We start from the raw sequence: 18,319 nt of genomic DNA on the forward strand, positions 1-18,319 counted from the left end.
AAGAAGATTGAATGCTTCGACTTATAAATAAATATTCAGTTGGTATGATTTTAATACAGTACACCCCCCTTATATCAAATCATAATAGTTTATTTCCAATGCTACAGATTTCATCTACCTCAGCAATATCATACAACACTTCAACCCGTTTCACTAGATTTCATCTGCCGAACCAATATCATTCAATACATTAACTCGTTTCGCTAGATTTCATCTGCCGAACCAATATCAGTCAATACATTAACTCGTTTCAACTAAATTTCCACTGGACTTACAATCAAGTTAGGAATTCTATTGTTATATGTCCCAGATTGAAAAGTTTGAAATATTAAATATGGTTATGGTATACATGTAGAATATACTCAGAGCTTAGAAAATTATTCTATCACAAATTATTATCAGAATGAAATCGAGAAAATCCTCCAGATATTTTTCTACATATATACGTATATCGGGTGAAAAGGACTGAACTTGACACAGCTTGTGACTGGTAAATGGTGTCTGCCATAGCTATTCCACAACATTTCCATAAATCTCCACATGTTGTCACGATTTACGTGTCAAACAGCTCTAGGCCGGTTACAGATTTGTGTATTTTATGACCTCAGCCGTTTCACCAGACTTGAAATCAATATCCTTATCAAATTTAGATGTATCAAATTTCAAATTTCCAAAATTGGTTTGAAATAAGATCCAGTGAAAGATCCGAAGATAAGTAGTGAAATATTGTAGCTAGCCATTACACAACCATTCCAGGCAATCGCTGAATAATTTTGCCTGTACTGTACTTTATCAAAGTCAGACTCCTGAAACAGTATATCTATAGCCTTGTACAAAGTGAAACACAACCTAGCTAGTAGCTGACATAGTGTGACATTTGAACTGTGACATAACCTCATACAAATATGGACATTGAACTATGGTGAGATTTCCATTGTGCAATTTGGGCAGTAATTTATTTTGTAATATAAACATTACATTGATATATGAAATAAAAGAACTGGAAGTCACATAACTTGTGAGTTTGCTGATAATGGTGGAGTCTTCAGTCCATATCTAAAAACTAATCTTTTAAAGACTTAAGTTTTTACATTTTTCAAATAGGGATATAGAGAGTGTAACCTTATTTGCCTGGGTATTCCTGGACCAAGGGATACAGAATGTCAAGGCTCATGCATGCAACCTTGTGTAAATGAAGGGATAAGTGTCTTTGGGGCAGAAGGGTAGAGCCCAAAAAAGGAAAGAGGTTTTTGTTTTAATTAATTGAGTTTAATCAGTAAAATGACTCCTAAGTGCAGATGAAAGGATTGTAAGGCCAAAACATTACTTGTGTTTCCGCTATCGTCCTCAGAAAAAATAGGGTAGGTAGGTAGGCAACTTTTCTTATTCTAGAAAAATATTTTTACTTTGCTTATATAAATATAGAGCAGGAGTTCTGACTTTAACAGTGCATATCAAAACAGCCAACAAAAACTTGAGGGTTGGCACAAAAATCTAGGGTAAGCAGAAACACAAGATTTTTTTCATGTGGTCTAATCTATTTTTTTAACAGTTTATACTTGAACCAATTTTGACCTACAGTAGTCTCAAGCACACAAATGTGCAAGACTTTGACAAGTATTTATAAATTGATGAATTTGCCAAAATTCATTCCCAAGACCATGTATAGTAACTAATTATGACAACAGTAAAATGTTGGAACCTCTTGCATATATACCAAGCTATTTTTTATGTCTAATAATGTTTTTACAAACATCTTCAGTGTGAGGAATTAGAAATTGATTTATCAAAGCCCCACTGCCAAATTTCTACAAAATGTTTTTTACTATGCTATTTTTAATTTATCATAGTCTAACATTTATACAGGGCTACTACTACTAACTGTTAAAGCAGAATATAATTTCATCAAGCATATCTTGTTTCACTTATGCTGAAAGAAATAACATACAGATTACATTATATAATATACATATGTAGGTCTTTGGTAGATTTATCACACAAGATGACAGCATTAAACACATGTTATAGTCATGAATCAGGACATTTAACTCTGAGGGAAGCACAACAAATCAAACACCCCTCAAAATTTCAAGTTTTATTTGGAAATGATATCAGTATTATTTCTTTTCTTCAAATACTTGCTTTTTTGCAATGTCTTACAATGTAAAATGCATATTTTCTTATTTTTTTTTTAATCTCCAGAATATATCAAGTAATGTTTCATCAATTTTAAATTGGAACCCTTGAATTAGCAAGGCTTATGTTTGTGGTCTTATAATTGCAATATAATAAATTCTTGTATTTTCTCGAAATTTTGACAATTTTCAACCAAAACATGGCTCTAAATGACTGTGATGTCCATGTCTTGCCATGTCAGGGTTGTCAGTTTTAGTGTAGAGGAAATGTATTAAGCAGTGATCATGAGAAAGAGAAGGAATTAAGCCAGGGATGAGTTGCCTGTTATATAATTAGGGATCAAGCTTACAAAAACAGGTTTATTTAAAATCTGTATGTCATATTCCTATATTGTGTCTGCTATGCCCTCCTTATAACAAGAAATAACATAAATATAAAGAAAGACATCACAGTGCTAACCTTAGGAACTATTGTTAATTACATCAGTGTCGTCTCTAGTAGAACCATCCTCAATACTCCAAGGGCGCAGACAGCGAAAGTGAGCGTAACCCCTGGAATTTGTCATACCAAAATCGAACTCAGCGTGCTTCACCTTGTGGGTGAGATGAGAAGACTAATATGATCCTTTGGTGTACATGTACATCAAAAGAATCTGTCGCGTAGTAACAGTAAAACTGATTGGCTTCAAAGTCGGGTGTCAGCTCCTCTGTAATCTTCAAAGGACATGTATCAGCCTAGTGATTGGTCAGGTTTATTTTACCCGAGACCAACCAAATAGCTAGCCGTGTGCCTTCAATTTTGCTATGACATATTCCAGTGGTGCAGAGAGTTTTATATTAACTTATATTAATCACTCTTTTTGGCCCAGATGTTAGCACGCGGGGGTCTTAATGGGGGAATACCCGGAGAAGACAGGGCAGGTGACCCCATACCTTTTCACTTCCAACTGGGAAATTGAACCCCAGCCGCCTTGGTGAAAGGCAAGTGTGTTACCCACTGCGCCACCCGACCACCCAGAGAGTGAAAGTGAGCGTAACCCCTGGAGTATCTAGGATGTAGCTAGTACAACTGACTATTTGAAGAAATTGTCTGCTCAATATTTCCAATATACCAAATATTCAATAATTATAGAATGCTATTTTCCATAGAAATTACCAGACCAGAAGTTTTCTAAATGACTTTATAAACAAATAATTATCCAGCACCCAGACTATCTCTAAGTTACATTAATTGTAATTATAAACTTAACCTAAAATGAAGAAAAAAATATATGCATATATTGAAAAAAAATATGATTACATTAATAAATATAGACACTATTTAACTAAACTATTACAGTATTTATCCAGTGACTGATAGCCTAAGATTCACTAATGAGTGAACTTCTACAATTTTTTTATACCCAAGGTGACCCCCATCTCACTGCATCCAAGAAATTAGCATACAATATTGTATCTACATACCTGTGTTTGGCAACAAGTCTGATAGGAACAAAAGGACGAACACAAATAAAGGATGACAATGCAACAGTCAACAGTGACAATGAAATGGCGATAACCAAAGAATGCTGCATATAATATATCACTTCATCATCAATGGAAGGTACTGACAAGGGTTTATCAAAAGATTCTTGTTACACAACCACTAAGTGTTTCTATGTGACCTTTGGATGCCTAGTAAGGTATGTACTCTGTCACCTACATCAAACAAATGGCCAGTAAAGCGTATACACACAAAGGTGTAAAATATGTACGAGTTGTCCACAAATCGATGCTGATTCGGCTACGCTGTAAGCGTATGTAAAATTAGTTGTTATATATGTAGCGAAATGACTCAATTCAGCTACGCTTTCTGAACATACGCTTCACTTGTCATTTGTCTGATGAAGGTGACAGAGTACATACCGTACTATTAATCGAAACTTTACATAGAAACACTTATTGGTTGTGTTACAAAAATCTTTTCATAATCCATACTTACCAACCTGAAGAAAATGTTTAGAAATAACTGACATCATAACCCTCATTGATGTTACATATATATGCAGCATTCTAATGAATATTCAACATTCATTAATAAATCAACATTCTTATGAGTATTCACACTCATTAATAATGAAATTAATGAATATGCAAATGTCATTAACCATCTGAATATGCAAAGTAGTCAGAAACACATGTGGATAGAGTGAAACAAACAGTGTGCAAGTGTAACACAAAGTGTCCAACAAGATGGCCACCTTTAAATTCATACCCCTAGATTTGTGGTGATCTCGAAACGAGTCTCTGTCAGTTGCTAGGTGACGGCCACTTTGAGGATTGTCTAGAACATTGAAGGGTATGATGCAGCCAATATGTTTACTATTACCCTGGTAAATAACGGAGCTGTTAGATTCCAGGGGATATTAAAGGAATCAGCCAAGTAGCTATACCTTGTTATTAGAAAAATATCTTCCTGAAAGAAAAATAATCTATTCACAACATTCACAGGTACTTATACTAAATATGTTAATATCATTGAATATTCATAAAATACCCATGCATATAATGCTGTGTCTCATATCAACCTGGAAATGCAAACATATATTAATTCAATGATGACTGAAACCTATTTTGTCATAAAAAACGAAGCAATATTTTTGAAAATTGTTTGATCAAGCATATATATTAACAAAGCATTTGAGTTTTGAAATTTTGGAATCAGAAAATTCCTGAAAACAACTGTATATTTCAATCTGAAATTGTGATCTATTATTGACAACACCAAAGGAAGCGTATCTTATCTAGCCTGTGTTACATGCATATATACATAATACATGTACAACAACAAATATTATGATTTTTCTGCTCAAACGCTATTTCTCTAATATTTGTGAGACTTATAAAGTGTGTTGTTGACATAAAGTGACAACACACTAGATTTACAGATAATCATGCAAGTGGAACTCCAGATACGTTTCAAAGCCTGTTTCTTACTACAGTTTCTGATAGTCTAGTGTCTACCCTATGATTTACTATAAAAGTTCCACATCACAAATTTCCGAGAAAGATGCAATTAGGTATCCCCTAACAAGTAGAAATACTTCAGAAGACAATACACTCTACCCCTACCAGATATCTGAACTCTTCTGATTCCCTCACTCTATTCCAGCAATGACCCTTACTTACCCTCTACCCGTCCATGTTTAAGACTGGCCATATAGGTAATGATACAATACAACACGCTGAATCTAAATAATCACAGAATTAGAAAGGACGTCCATTTTCGTCTAGCCTTTTGCGAGGTATAACTAGCTAGTCCCAGTGGTCCTTTGATATGACCTGTATAAACATGTAATTGTGTGCGTTACCTACCTTGTAATGTAGCCTTGAGGTGCGTGGTGTCATGGCCACCTTCCTCTAGATGCTGCATGCGCCGTGTAATTTTTTCGCGGAGAGCAGACTCGTGGGCCTCATCCATGGCCATTTTTAGCTGGTCTACTTCCTGCTGTCTTCGAACCTGTGAACATTTTAACAAATATAACTGTATCTGTAATACAGTTTGTATGTTCATTTTGGTGCTAATATATGTAGCTATAATATTGTAATTGCAGAAAGTACAAAATTAACAAGGCGTCTTCTCTCCATCAATGTCATACTTAGGATTGCAATGTATTGCATTAGATGTAAGATTGACAATTAATATCAAATAATTCCATTTGCAACCAAATCTGTGTGTGTACCAAGTTAGTACTCTAATATATTGATAGTTATTTAAGATATTACTATTTTGAGAAGATAAATAACTACATCACAAACAAATTACGTAACAATCAATACCTGCTCACAAGTGCAGATAACTCTGCAATACGAAAAGACGGAATAAGATTTTGATAGCAGAGAAAAATCTCTAGGGCTCCCTTAAAACAATTTCTAATGCCTTATTGTTTATTTTAGGATCTGTGTCCCACTGCAGGGGCAGGCAAACTCTTGAGAATTCCGCTGTAGTTTTGTAGTATACATACAGTAACCTCCCCTTAATTTTGCTTTAGCTGAACTACCCTGATCAGGTTGGGGGACCGTATTGTAATTATTATTGGCCAGGGAACTACCTTGATCAGGTTGGGGGACCGTATTGTGATTAATTTTGGCCAGGGAACTACCCTGATCAGGTTGGGGGACCGTATTGTGAGTATTATGGGCCAGGGAACTCCCCTGTTCAGGTTGGGGGGCCGTATTGTGAGTATTATGGGCAAGGGATCAACCCTGATCAGGGTGGGGGACCGTATTGTGAGTATTATGGGCCTGGGAACTACCCTGATCAGGTTGGGGGACCGGATTGTGAGTATTATGGGCCAGGGAACTTCCCTGATCAGGTTGGGGGACCGTATAGTGAGTATTATGGGCCAGGGAACTACATTGATCAGGTTGGGGGACCGTATTGTAATTATTATTGACCAGGGAACTACCTTGATCAGGTTGGGGGACCGTATTGTGAGTATTATGGGCAAGGGATCAACCCTGATCAGGTTGGGGGACCGTATTGTGAGTATTATGGGCCAGGGAACTACCTTGATCAGGTTGGGGGACCGTATTGTGAGTATTATTCAGGGTTTGAGTCAAGGTCTGGCCCCATTGCAATGTTACTCTCAGAACACTGCTGTTGATATCCTTTCTTTTTCATTTTTATTGCGTTTTCATAAAAGTTTGGCAAGGTATGGGTTTCTTTCCAGAAATGATTTATTCAAGTTATTGTAATGCAGGAAGGTTTTCCCCTAATTTATAGTCGTGGCAGTCAGGTACGAGGATCCTTAAATAGTTGTTGCTTTCTCCCACCTTTATTTTTTCATCTTCATTTGCTTGTTACTATAATTTACTCCTGAACTAATGGACCAAGTTGCACCTTTAATAGTAGTAGTTAACATCGAGTGTTAATCACACCCATGTGGATTTTGCAAGCAAACCAAATTTTCTCAACAAAACAAAACAATTTCAGTTTTGATATATTACTACATTTATTTATAAAACCAAAAAGAACATATATTTGATAAAACCCCACAAATTTGGAGTGTAAGACACCTTACCTCTTTCATTTTGATTTTGGTTTGCTCCTGGTCAAACTGGCGCTGTATACGGTCGCGCTCGGCCTGTAGTTTTATCTCCCCCTCCATGTCTTCCTGCAGTTTCAGCTCACGCTCTCTCTGCTTCTCTCGCTGTTTCTGTTGAACCTGTTCCATCACTGCTTGCTGTCAATGACCAGGGATGAATTCAAAATTACAGGTCAAAGGTCAAATTAAATACACAGATTCCAGGATAAATAAAAAAGAACTGGCCCAACAGTCGTGGTGAAACTGCATGGTCTTATTGTTGGATCAGAACCAACAGTAAATTGGTCAAGTGTAGTGCAATATATATTTATTGCATGTGAATAGAAATGCTATCAGTACTAGAACACTGACAGGTCAGCAAGGGCCCCTGACATTTTCCTAACTAAACTCCCTTCACACTCCCAATTTTTATTTTGTAAGTAACAGTGAACTTGACCTTGACTTTAGAAACCCTTTTGGCACATCTACGTATCACGGTGTATCAGCAGCTTACCTGGTGTTCCAGCAGGCGCTTCCTCTTTTCCTCCAGCTCATTTCTCGTGACCGGATCCATGAACACGTTTTGGCCTCGTATGTGCGTCCTAATGGAAAGAAAGGTATAGACAATGTTCCTATTTGTCTCAAGATCATAAACATGAAGACTTCGAGCAGTACCATGTGAACGTTTTTTTTAAAAGATATTCCGTCTTTGCGTATTGCAGAGTTATCTTCTCTTGTGAGCAGGTATTGATTGTTACGTCATTGGTTTGTGTGAGAAAATGACGTTGTTTTCTCAACAAGAGGCCCAATGGGCCTGCATCGCTCACCTGGTATAAATCTCACACTTGTAACCTTAAAAGTGATCTAAAATAAAGCTACAGGCAAAATATCAGTATTTATGATTAAAATTCATTCAAAAGACCCTGTTAACTTTTTTTAGAACATATCACCCCTGTGATTGAAAGTCGAACAAAGTCATTATGTTGAACACATTTTATAGCCTTTCATCTCAGGATGCAACTTGCAAAGTATCAACATCCTGGGACCCATGGTTATTCAGAAGAGGTCGTTTAAAGATTTTAAACAAATTTGACCCCTGTGACCTTGAATATAAGTCAAAGTCATTCACTTTAACAAACATAGTAGTCCTTGATCCCAGCATGCTACTGACTAAATATCAACATCCTGAGCCTTTTGGTTATTCAGAACAAGTTGTTTAAATATTTTGAACATATTTGCTCCTTGTGACCTTGAATATGATTCAAGGTCATACATTTAAACAAACTTGGTAGCCCTTGATCCTAGTATGCTACTGACTAAATATCATCACCCTGGGCATTTTGGTTACTCAGAAGAAGTTGTTTAATGTTTTTAACATATTTGACCCCTGTGACCTTGAATATGGGTGAAGGTCATGCATTTGAACAAACTTTGTAGCCCTTCATCTCAGTATGCTACTGGCCAAATATCATCACCCTGTGCATTTTGGTTATTCAGAAGAAGTTGTTTAATGTTTTTCACATATTTGACCCCTGTGACCTTGAATATAAGTGAAGGTCATTCATTTGAACAAACTTGATGACCCTTTACCCCAGCATGCTACTGGCCAAATATCATCACCCTGTGCATTTTGGTTATACAGAAGAAGTTGTATAAAGTTTTTAACATATTTTACGCCTGTGACCTTGAATATGGGTGAAGGTCATTTATTTGAACAAACTTTGTAGCCCTTTATATCAGCATGCTACTGGCCAAATATCATTACCCTGGGCATTTTGGTTGTTGAGAAGAAGTTGTTTAAAGTTTTTAACATATTTGACCACTGGGACCTTGAATATTATTGAAGGTCATTCATTTGAACAAACTTTGTAGCCCTTCATCTCAGCATGCTACTGGCCAAATATCATCACCCTGGGTATTTTGGTTATTGAGAAGAAGTTGTTTAAAGTTTTCAACATATTTGACCCCTGTGACCTTGAAAATGGGTGAAGGTCATTAATTTGAACAAACTTCGTAGCCCTTCATCCCAGTTTGCTTCTGACCAAATATCGACACCCTAGGCCTTTCGGTTATTAAGAAGAAGTCGTTTAAAGTAAAATATTGACACCGGACGACGGACAACGGACGACGGACGACGGACGCCGCACCACGGCATAAGCTCACTTGGCACTTCATGCCAGGTGAGCTAAAAATTGATGACGTTACTCTCACAAACAAATGATGTAACAATCAATACCTGCTCACAAGAGAGGATAACTCTGCAATACGCAAAGACGGAATTACCCAATCTCTAGATGTTAGTACACGCCTAAATGTAAACTGTAATTAAGTTTTAATGTTAGATAACAATGTATTCCCTTCCTAAGAATATCAGTAGATTACAACCTGAAGAGTTTTGATTCTGCCTGTAATACAGGTACAGTGTGACTCACATGTCTTCATCTTTGTCTGGGATGTGTGATGGAGCACTGTTAACCCTTCCTCCATCTAGAGTTTTGTCCCTTGGTGAGAAGGGATCTGGATAGCCAGCAGGGGGCTCTCTAAGCTGGTCTGGGTACCCGGCTGGCTTGTGATAGGTGAATTTGTCTGCCCAGGTTTCTTGGTTGGCAGTATTGGCCTTGCTATTATTCTGTCTTAGACGCTTTTCTTCCTTTTGTTTGTCTGTAGGTCATGAAAATAAATGTATTCTCTGATTCCCACGCCAAATGGACCAATACAAAAACTATTGACATTTTTTTAAAATATGTATGTGGAGCATAGGTAAATTTCATTGTCATAGGATACAACACAAAGCAGACCATTTTATTTACTGGTAATCAAATGGACAGCCCTTGCTCTCATTTTTTTTTTTTTTTAATCATACGTCTATTTCCATTTTCTATATAAAGAAATGTTTGAAAAACAAAATACATAATTATACCCTTACTCTGCTTTGATGGAAATGGAGCTACATTGTAAACACAAAGTACGACCAAAGTCAGTGAGGTATGACCAAAGTCAGTGAAGTATGACCAAAGTCAGTGAGGTATGACCAAAGTCAGTGAAGTATGACCAAAGTCAGTGAAGTGGAAAATATAGGTCATATTGACCAACCTTTCATATATAGCTGTGGAACTTCAATATGTATCTTACATGAACTATTGGACTCTAGTGTGATGTATCACAAAAATGAATCAAAAGCCAATGTTTAACCAAGATGTCCTATAAATGGAACGACCAACAGAAAAGGCAAAAACCTTCACAATAATGTGGTAGGGCACGGACTTTATCCATATTTTATCATATTCAATAACCTTTCTCATAGACTGTCTATATATATAGCTACTACTTATATTGACCCTGTCTTTCAGCCTCTGACCATAAGAGATTTTACCCTGTCTGTTAGCCTCTGAACATAAGAGATTTTAACCTGTCTTTTAGCCTCTGAACATAAGAAATAGTTAATCAGCGTAAACCTACCTAGTTCCTGTAGCCACTGTTGCCTCTCAAACTCCTTGGTGTTTTCAAACTGGTTCGAGTCTGGAGCAACTTGCTATAAAAAAAAAAAATGTTTTCAGGATTGTCAAGTATATGTGCACAAATATTTCCTTCTTTATCTATTAAAACATCAATATAAAATAGCAGCAAATATATAGTGTCCTATTTCTACTGTTGTATGTCACTATTCCATCCTAAAAGCAAACCTTGCATTTAAATAAAAATGTGTGATGGGTACAGGAAATTGTTTCAACCACTGCCATGGTCATAACCATTTGGAATGATAGTCATCTAGAATTACCCGAGATCTCGTAAGGACACAAGTACATGAGCTCATGATCAGCAGCTAGTCCTTACACCTCATAGCAGGTATAATCCCCTATCCTGGTTCAAGGTAGGCAGGTACAGTATGATGTATATATAGATGTTTATAATAATTACCCCAAACATAAAGGAGCTCCTCATAGCATGGGGGACGTTGTTCTGTGAGGCCTTGGCTTTTGGTGTGGGCTCATTTTTCTCCATCTCCCGGATCAGGGCCTCCTTCTGCTCCTGTTTCTTTACTTCCATCTCCTCCATGGATGCCCGTAGAGTCTCCTCCTGATAAAAGTTCAAGGGTCAATGCTCCAGGAAAATAGCAAATGACTTTTAGCTGAACATAGGCACTTCTTGTTTTGTCAAAAAAGGATTAAATGGACATAACAGGACTCGGATCAAGTTACATCACAGGACTTTGTTCTAGCTACATCACAGGGCTAAGATCTAGTTACGCCACAGGGCTTAGATCTAGTTACATCACAGGGCTTAGATCTAGTTACATCACAGGGCTTAGATCTAGTTACATCACAGGGCTATGTTCAAGTAACATCACAGGGCTTAGATCTAGATACGTCACAGGGCTTAGATCTAGTTACATCACAGGGCTAAGTTCTAGAAACGTCACAGAGCTTAGATCTAGTTACATCACGGGGCTTAGATATAGATACGTCACAGGGCTTAGATCTAGTTACATCACAGGGCTATGTTCTAGTTACGTCACAGGGCTATGATCTAGTTACATCACAGGGCGCTTAGATCTAGTTACATTACAGGGCGCTTAGATCTAGTTACATTACAGGGCGCTTAGATCTAGTTACATTACAGGGCGCTTAGATCTAGTTACATTACAGGGCGCTTAGATCTAGTTACATTACAGGGCGCTTAGATCTAGTTACATTACAGGGCGCTTAGATCTAGTTACATTACAGGGCGCTTAGATCTAGTTACATTACAGGGCGCTTAGATCTAGTTACATTACAGGGCGCTTAGATCTAGTTACATTACAGGGCGCTTAGATCTAGTTACATTACACAACTCCGGTCTAGTTACATTACATGACTCAGGTCTAGAAACACTCCACAACTAAGGTCTAGTTACACTACATGACTCAGTTACAGCTCACAACTAATTATAAGCCTAGTTACATTACACAACTCCCGTCTAGTTACAATATGCATGATTTAGTTGAAACCACAGGACTCAGGACTGGATATATATCTGAGTGGACTTTAGTCACATCACAGGACTGGGGGTCTACTTAAATTACAGGATTCAGGTCAAGTTACTTTACAGGACTTGAAATACATGTCTAGTTATTATTACAGGACTTTCGTTTGGTTTAAACATATTCTTATGGCCTTGAAAATGACAAAAAGGATTGAGCACAAGTTCTTACAACTTAATTAAGCCCTCTCCTAACTTAAATACATTTTACGTACATCATAGCTGTCTTAACATGTACTTTTCATTTTTATTTTTATTTTTATTTATTTTTTAAATTTAAGTTGAATTAACAAAATAGGTTGTTGACGACTGTTTCTCTATACCCCGACCTACTCATAGAGAATTAACCGAGGTTTTAACACAGATAAAGACAATTTAATTCTTCGAACATGATGTAATTGTTGTAATTTAGACTACTTACTAGAAGCGGCTTGCATCATTAATGTACTTACATACATAGGTAAAGGTTTTACTGTTTTGTTCAAAAGTGAGATCATGATTACCCCAGAGAAGTGTGTTTATGTCTGTTAGGAGGATCTCTGGAGATTTATGTTCCTAAGATTTCTTACAATGTGATTTCTTACAGTTGAGTAATTTGGACATGTATAGAAATAGTGATGTACATTTTCTACTTCCCCACATAAACATAAAGGGTTATCACTGAGGTTAACTGTATAAACGTCATATTGAAGACTACTGCATTTGTTCCTAAGTCTGGTGTGTAAAATTGTAAATTTTCTATCTCCTACTGTTAAAAATTTTGGAATAGAAAAAACATCATGTTTGAAACAGTTTTTAAATGCAACAAGAGAATGGGTTGACTTTATACAGGAGTTGAGGGAATTCCATTGTGTTACAGATGATGGTATGAATGATTTTCTAAAAAGTTCTGTCCTACATTGTAGGACTTTCGTTTGCCAATGTAATAGTAATTTGGTGAAGTTAATAGTGAATACTTAATTTCTGGTCTTAATTAATATATTTCATAAATATTTTTCTTATATCATTCAGTGATTTTACACTCTTTTTTTCCCCTGAATGGTTTCTATTTACAGTTAATACCACATTTTTTAAAATAAAAGTGTGCCAGAACATTCTCTTTCCTTTATTTAATGGTAAAACTTAAGGCTTTCAATCTAATCTCATTTTCATCAATAAGAACATGTTCAGAATTTGAAGTTTAATTTAATTGTTTATAATTTAAGAGAAATATAAAATCTCCCTAAACTCATAAGGATATATAGTGAACAATGATTTACTCTTGTTGGTTGTCTGGTTAAGATTATTTTTTACTGATTTCCAATTTATTCTTCAGTCAATTATACTTCCAGGTCACAACTCTTTCATCAGCTCAAGTCAACTGTAGTTACCTCCCTTGGTACAGCCATCTCTAGCTGTGTTAAATTATTTACTACGTTGACAATGACACCCGTCCATCTCTGTTACTTAGAAACCAAACAAACACTGTAGTACATCTAATGGAATTATTTATAAACAATTGATTAGGGAATATGTACTAGGTTAAAATACCATTGTATATATGTAGACAAAGATATTTTACAATAACCTTGTATCTATATGTAGTCAAGGACATTTATATAATGCTCTCAACTTTTATATTGCATCAAAGCCAGCTATGTTTTGAGTGTTAATGTCTTATACATGTTACACGACATTTGAGGGTGTCTCTATCCTATATTAGCTGACTGACAATTCAGTATGATCTTTATACATTACATATTTGATGTATCAATACTGGTCACGGTGCTTTAGCTGACTGACAATTCAGTATGATCTTTATACATTACATATTTGATGTATCAATATTGGTCACGGTGCTTTAGCAGCATAGCACATCTTTAAAGTCAGCAACTATGTAGCTTTAATATTTTATGAAAATGTCCTATCTCTTTAGATGCCTTATTGTTTCTTGTTTTTTGTTGTTGTAATAATGAACAATAACTACAGCACTGCAAACAATCCATCTTCCCCAGCCTTCCAACGACTGAACAAAGGGCCGTAACTCTGTTTATAGGGGAGCACAAGACCAAATTTCAGTGTGAAAAACAATGCCATTCCATGAGGTTCAATTGCAGGTGACAGATTATTTGAGATACGCCCTAAATACAGTGAGGCACAATGACCAAAGGGCCGTAACTCTGTATACAGTTAATTTACTGACAAAAATCTGCCCTCCTAGGGGGTATTCACATACAAAACTTGTCAATTGCAGATGACCGAGCATTTGAGATATGCAGCAGACAAAGTGACAGTTAACAAAGGGCTGTTACTCTTTATATTATATACAGCGACACACTGCCCGCGTTTTCATTTATTCATCAAAAGATAATCAGACAGATACAGTACTAGTATTATAACTGAACTAGACCTAAGTGCACAGAAATTCATTCTTCTTTATCTAAACCTAGAAAATATTACATTGTAAGTTACTAAAAATCTGTAGTGAGGTTGGGCCTTTGACTAGAGAGTATAACCATGATCCGAGAAAAAATAATGGAAGAACTAACATTACATATCATGTTACTGGAAACACAACTACTTTCAGGCCTAAAATGAACAGTGTTGAAGCATTCTTGATGCATCATGGACGACTAAGTATGTGTGTAGGTTTCCATAAACAGGTAACTAAGTCACTGTCAATGAGGGAATCTACCAGGTTGTTTTGTTTTTCAATAACTTTCTTAAATTATCATTAGTACCTTTCCCTTCTGTTGACAATAGGATGGTTAATTTAAAACATGTCTTTGGTTAGGTTTCTTCAATGTAGTGATCAAACAATTTAAAAGTGCAAGCGCCACAAATATTTGACCCTTAGTATAGATTTCATACACTATACATACATATACACAAACACAGTATGCTTTCTTTTCATGTTTCCTATACCCAATATAATTATAGATAAGATCAAATAACACTGAGAAACTTTGTTTGTTCAGAAATGAGGTTAACAAAACTGTCATTATTTAAACTTGACTTTGAAATTTGGCCGATTCCTAGATCTTACAGAATCCATAACAAAAGTGTACAGAGCATGAGTGACTGTATAAGAAGCTCAATTGAAGATATGTGTCAATATTTTACTGGTTAGTATAAATATACAGAGCACAAACAAAGACCATGTTACTTAATCAAATAATGGTACCATAAATATCACATATATCACATACGGAGGTAATCAGGAACTTATATATACATTGTATAAAGGACAAAATAAGATGGAAAATGCCCGTGGGTGTTGCTGTATATTAATCCAAGAGAATTCTAAGTTCATCAGCTGCTGGAGCTTAACTTCATTGACAATGTGAATGGTTTCTACAGCATAAATCTAGCAAAACTGGTATTCATTTGTGAACTTTCTTCATATTGTCAGAATCTAATGTGTCTGAAGGATTTAAGCAGATGTCCACAAAAGCAGTAGTCTTTTGCATTCTCTGGTGTTGTCCAAAAAAAAAGAGACACATCTCATTTGACCTTAGTAAGCACTCTGGACGCTTAAGAAGAATTGTAGAACATTTCAAAATTTCCAATAAAGTCATAATATGCTTTCATCCCCAAGTAATAAAGTTGGTAAACTATTGTAAAAGAATGTGATGCCCAGATCAGAAAAAGGATAGGGATTGCTTATAATGGAAGGGGCGCTTACTATGTCAAATATGGTGCATGATATGCCATAATTAACTTCACCTCCGTAATTTTATGTCCAAATCTTTTTGATTACCCTCATCATTACTTTTCCACACTTAGAGAAAGCCTTTTTCCATAGATTTGGGCAGAAAATAAATGTATTCAAAGCGACAGACCTTTTTATTCACTAAATTATTTCTATAAAGTGCCTTAAAATAACCAAAGTGTCCAGGATGCTTAATACAGAAAATACAGTAGTGGTAGTTTTATTCTAAGATAGTGTAGTGCAATATGGATCAGTTTATATAACACCTTTCTGATTCTAGATGGAATCTCCCTTCATTGATCTGTAACCTATCATTGCTATATATAGGGGAGGGCAGGTTGTCTTTGACACACACAAAATGCACCAGTCAGAGTTCAGACTTTTGTATAATTGTACAAAACTTTCTTTAATTGTAGTGAACAAATAATAACAGACAAAATAAATGACACCTAAATATATTTTAATGCCAAAAGAAAAGGAAAAAACGTAAATATAAAGTTAAGGCATGCGTTAACATACACAAATAAGGTATCACTATAATTAGACTAAAATGGACGGATGTTTGAACACTTTTCAACCAACCAACAGATACCATCTGTAGTGACCTATTCACCTTTAGGTTAGAGGAAAACAGACATGAATTATTTATGATGTCTCTCATCCACAGAGTGATCAATAAATGAACGTAAACATATAATGGATATCATAACGATTTGTTGTCTAAAAGTTGATTCTATCGTAATTCCAACAAAACAAGTAATTGTGAACAGCTATAACAGTGAATGATTCTAATAAGTCTGACCTGGTGAACTCTGACCTGGTGAACTCTGACTGGTTTGTTTGTGTGTGTTGTGGTGAGGGAGTGAATCCTATGTCATCAGCACAAAGATCATACCTACATATACTGTAGGAATACACCAGATATAAATATCAACACAAGTACTTGTACACAGGGCTCTGCAGTACCTAGGGGACGACAATAACAATATACAGTAAAAGTGTACCGTCATACCATGTCATGTCAAAGTCGTTAGGATCATGGGGGAAAAAATCAATGATCATAGTCTACGTATCGAAGACATCAAGAAATACCTGTTCAACTAAGAGGGGACCAACTAATAATATAAACTGAATTTGCAAAAGTTAATAAAAGTTTTATAGAAAGGTATAACTGCACATATGAATAGATCAAAATATTATTATACATGAATTCATTGCTATTTGAAATCTCACTCTTTTACATAAATATGTAGATTAAAACATTACAAGTATAGCTGTACCAAACGGTATAGAACTTATAGTATACATGAACATGGAGACGGGGAGTGGGACATGAAATGTATTTACAGAAAATAACAATGGATAACACATTTACGAAAAACATTTATGATCAGATCATCTAGCACTAAATTGTAAATACTCAGTAATGCTTTGTATTTTCCAACCATAATGTCACTAATATTTCATAGAAAGACACTTTTGGTTCCACATTTTCAATATTTTATGAAAAACTTGACCAACTTTATCAAATCAAGTCAACAAGGTCAGAATTATTAGAATCACAACATTTTCTCATATAGTTATCATTAGAACACAAAATTTCATCTGAGCATGCGTTAAATTTTACACCAACCCGCATCAAATACTAAACCCCACAAACTGTAAACATCATTTGCATAAAAATGAGCTTAGTAACAAAAAACTTTGACCACTCAGTAACCCTGGTAAATCCTGCAATTATGCTAATTTCCCATCATTTTGATATACCTGACTTGAGCAGGTCACAAATAACCTTGGTCCATCACATTTGTGTCCATTAGATGCCAATACACAACTACAAATTACAATTGGAGAGACTATAGTTAAAATGCCCACTACAACTAAAAAGTATGAAGTTTTTTTTCTAAAATCCAATGATAAATATATACCAGGGTTAGCCTTATATAAAATATACACTATACTTTTTGAGCAATGTTATTATTCCCCACATAATTCTGATTTATGTGAAGATGGAGAATGGACCACATAAACTCTACCTTCTTATCAATGGCCTTGGACATTTCAACTGAGCCAAAATAAACTGTCTATTGGCATATAGGTTCATTGCCTAATTGTCAAATGTAGGCAAACTTGCATGAAAAAAACCCATGTATACATATGTATTTGTTTTACTATATGTTGTTGTCATATTATACTAGTTTATAAACCTAATTAAACCAAAATTACTTTTGTTATTTTCTTAACTAACTTTGAGATTTTTTTTGGTTTACATTTGATTAGAGTGTTTAAAACAAATAAAGTTTTGCACATATATATATATACTATATTTAAATTACCATACTAAATCAATCACTGAAAAGTAGCAGAACAATTTTTAACACTGGTGAAAACCCCCATATGTGGTGGTC

General features: G+C 35.5%; 1 protein-coding gene across 5 annotated transcripts in view; it reads right to left on the minus strand.

Moving 5' to 3' along the window:
• Positions 1–18,319, minus strand: part of LOC110465198 (trichohyalin-like) — a 52,744-nt gene that overhangs the window by 14,763 nt on the left and 19,662 nt on the right. For 3 of the 5 annotated variants that reach the window (XM_021520868.1, XM_021520866.1, XM_021520864.1), the window contains 7 exons: positions 11,120–11,278; positions 10,661–10,733; positions 9,634–9,862; positions 7,716–7,803; positions 7,199–7,360; positions 5,490–5,634; positions 4,390–4,458 (listed from right to left, as the gene is read on the minus strand). In XM_021520868.1, the coding sequence (XP_021376543.1) occupies positions 4,390–4,458; positions 5,490–5,634; positions 7,199–7,360; positions 7,716–7,803; positions 9,634–9,862; positions 10,661–10,733; positions 11,120–11,278 (925 nt within the window). Of the gene's footprint in view, positions 1–3,599; positions 3,618–4,389; positions 4,459–5,489; positions 5,635–7,198; positions 7,361–7,715; positions 7,804–9,633; positions 9,863–10,660; positions 10,734–11,119; positions 11,279–18,319 lie in introns of all 5 variants that reach the window. The other 2 variants (XM_021520865.1, XM_021520867.1) reach the window with 2 other exon arrangements.

This window comes from Mizuhopecten yessoensis, unplaced genomic scaffold, assembly GCF_002113885.1.
Source record: "Mizuhopecten yessoensis strain PY_sf001 unplaced genomic scaffold, ASM211388v2 scaffold11059, whole genome shotgun sequence".
NCBI lineage: Eukaryota > Metazoa > Mollusca > Bivalvia > Pectinida > Pectinidae > Mizuhopecten > Mizuhopecten yessoensis.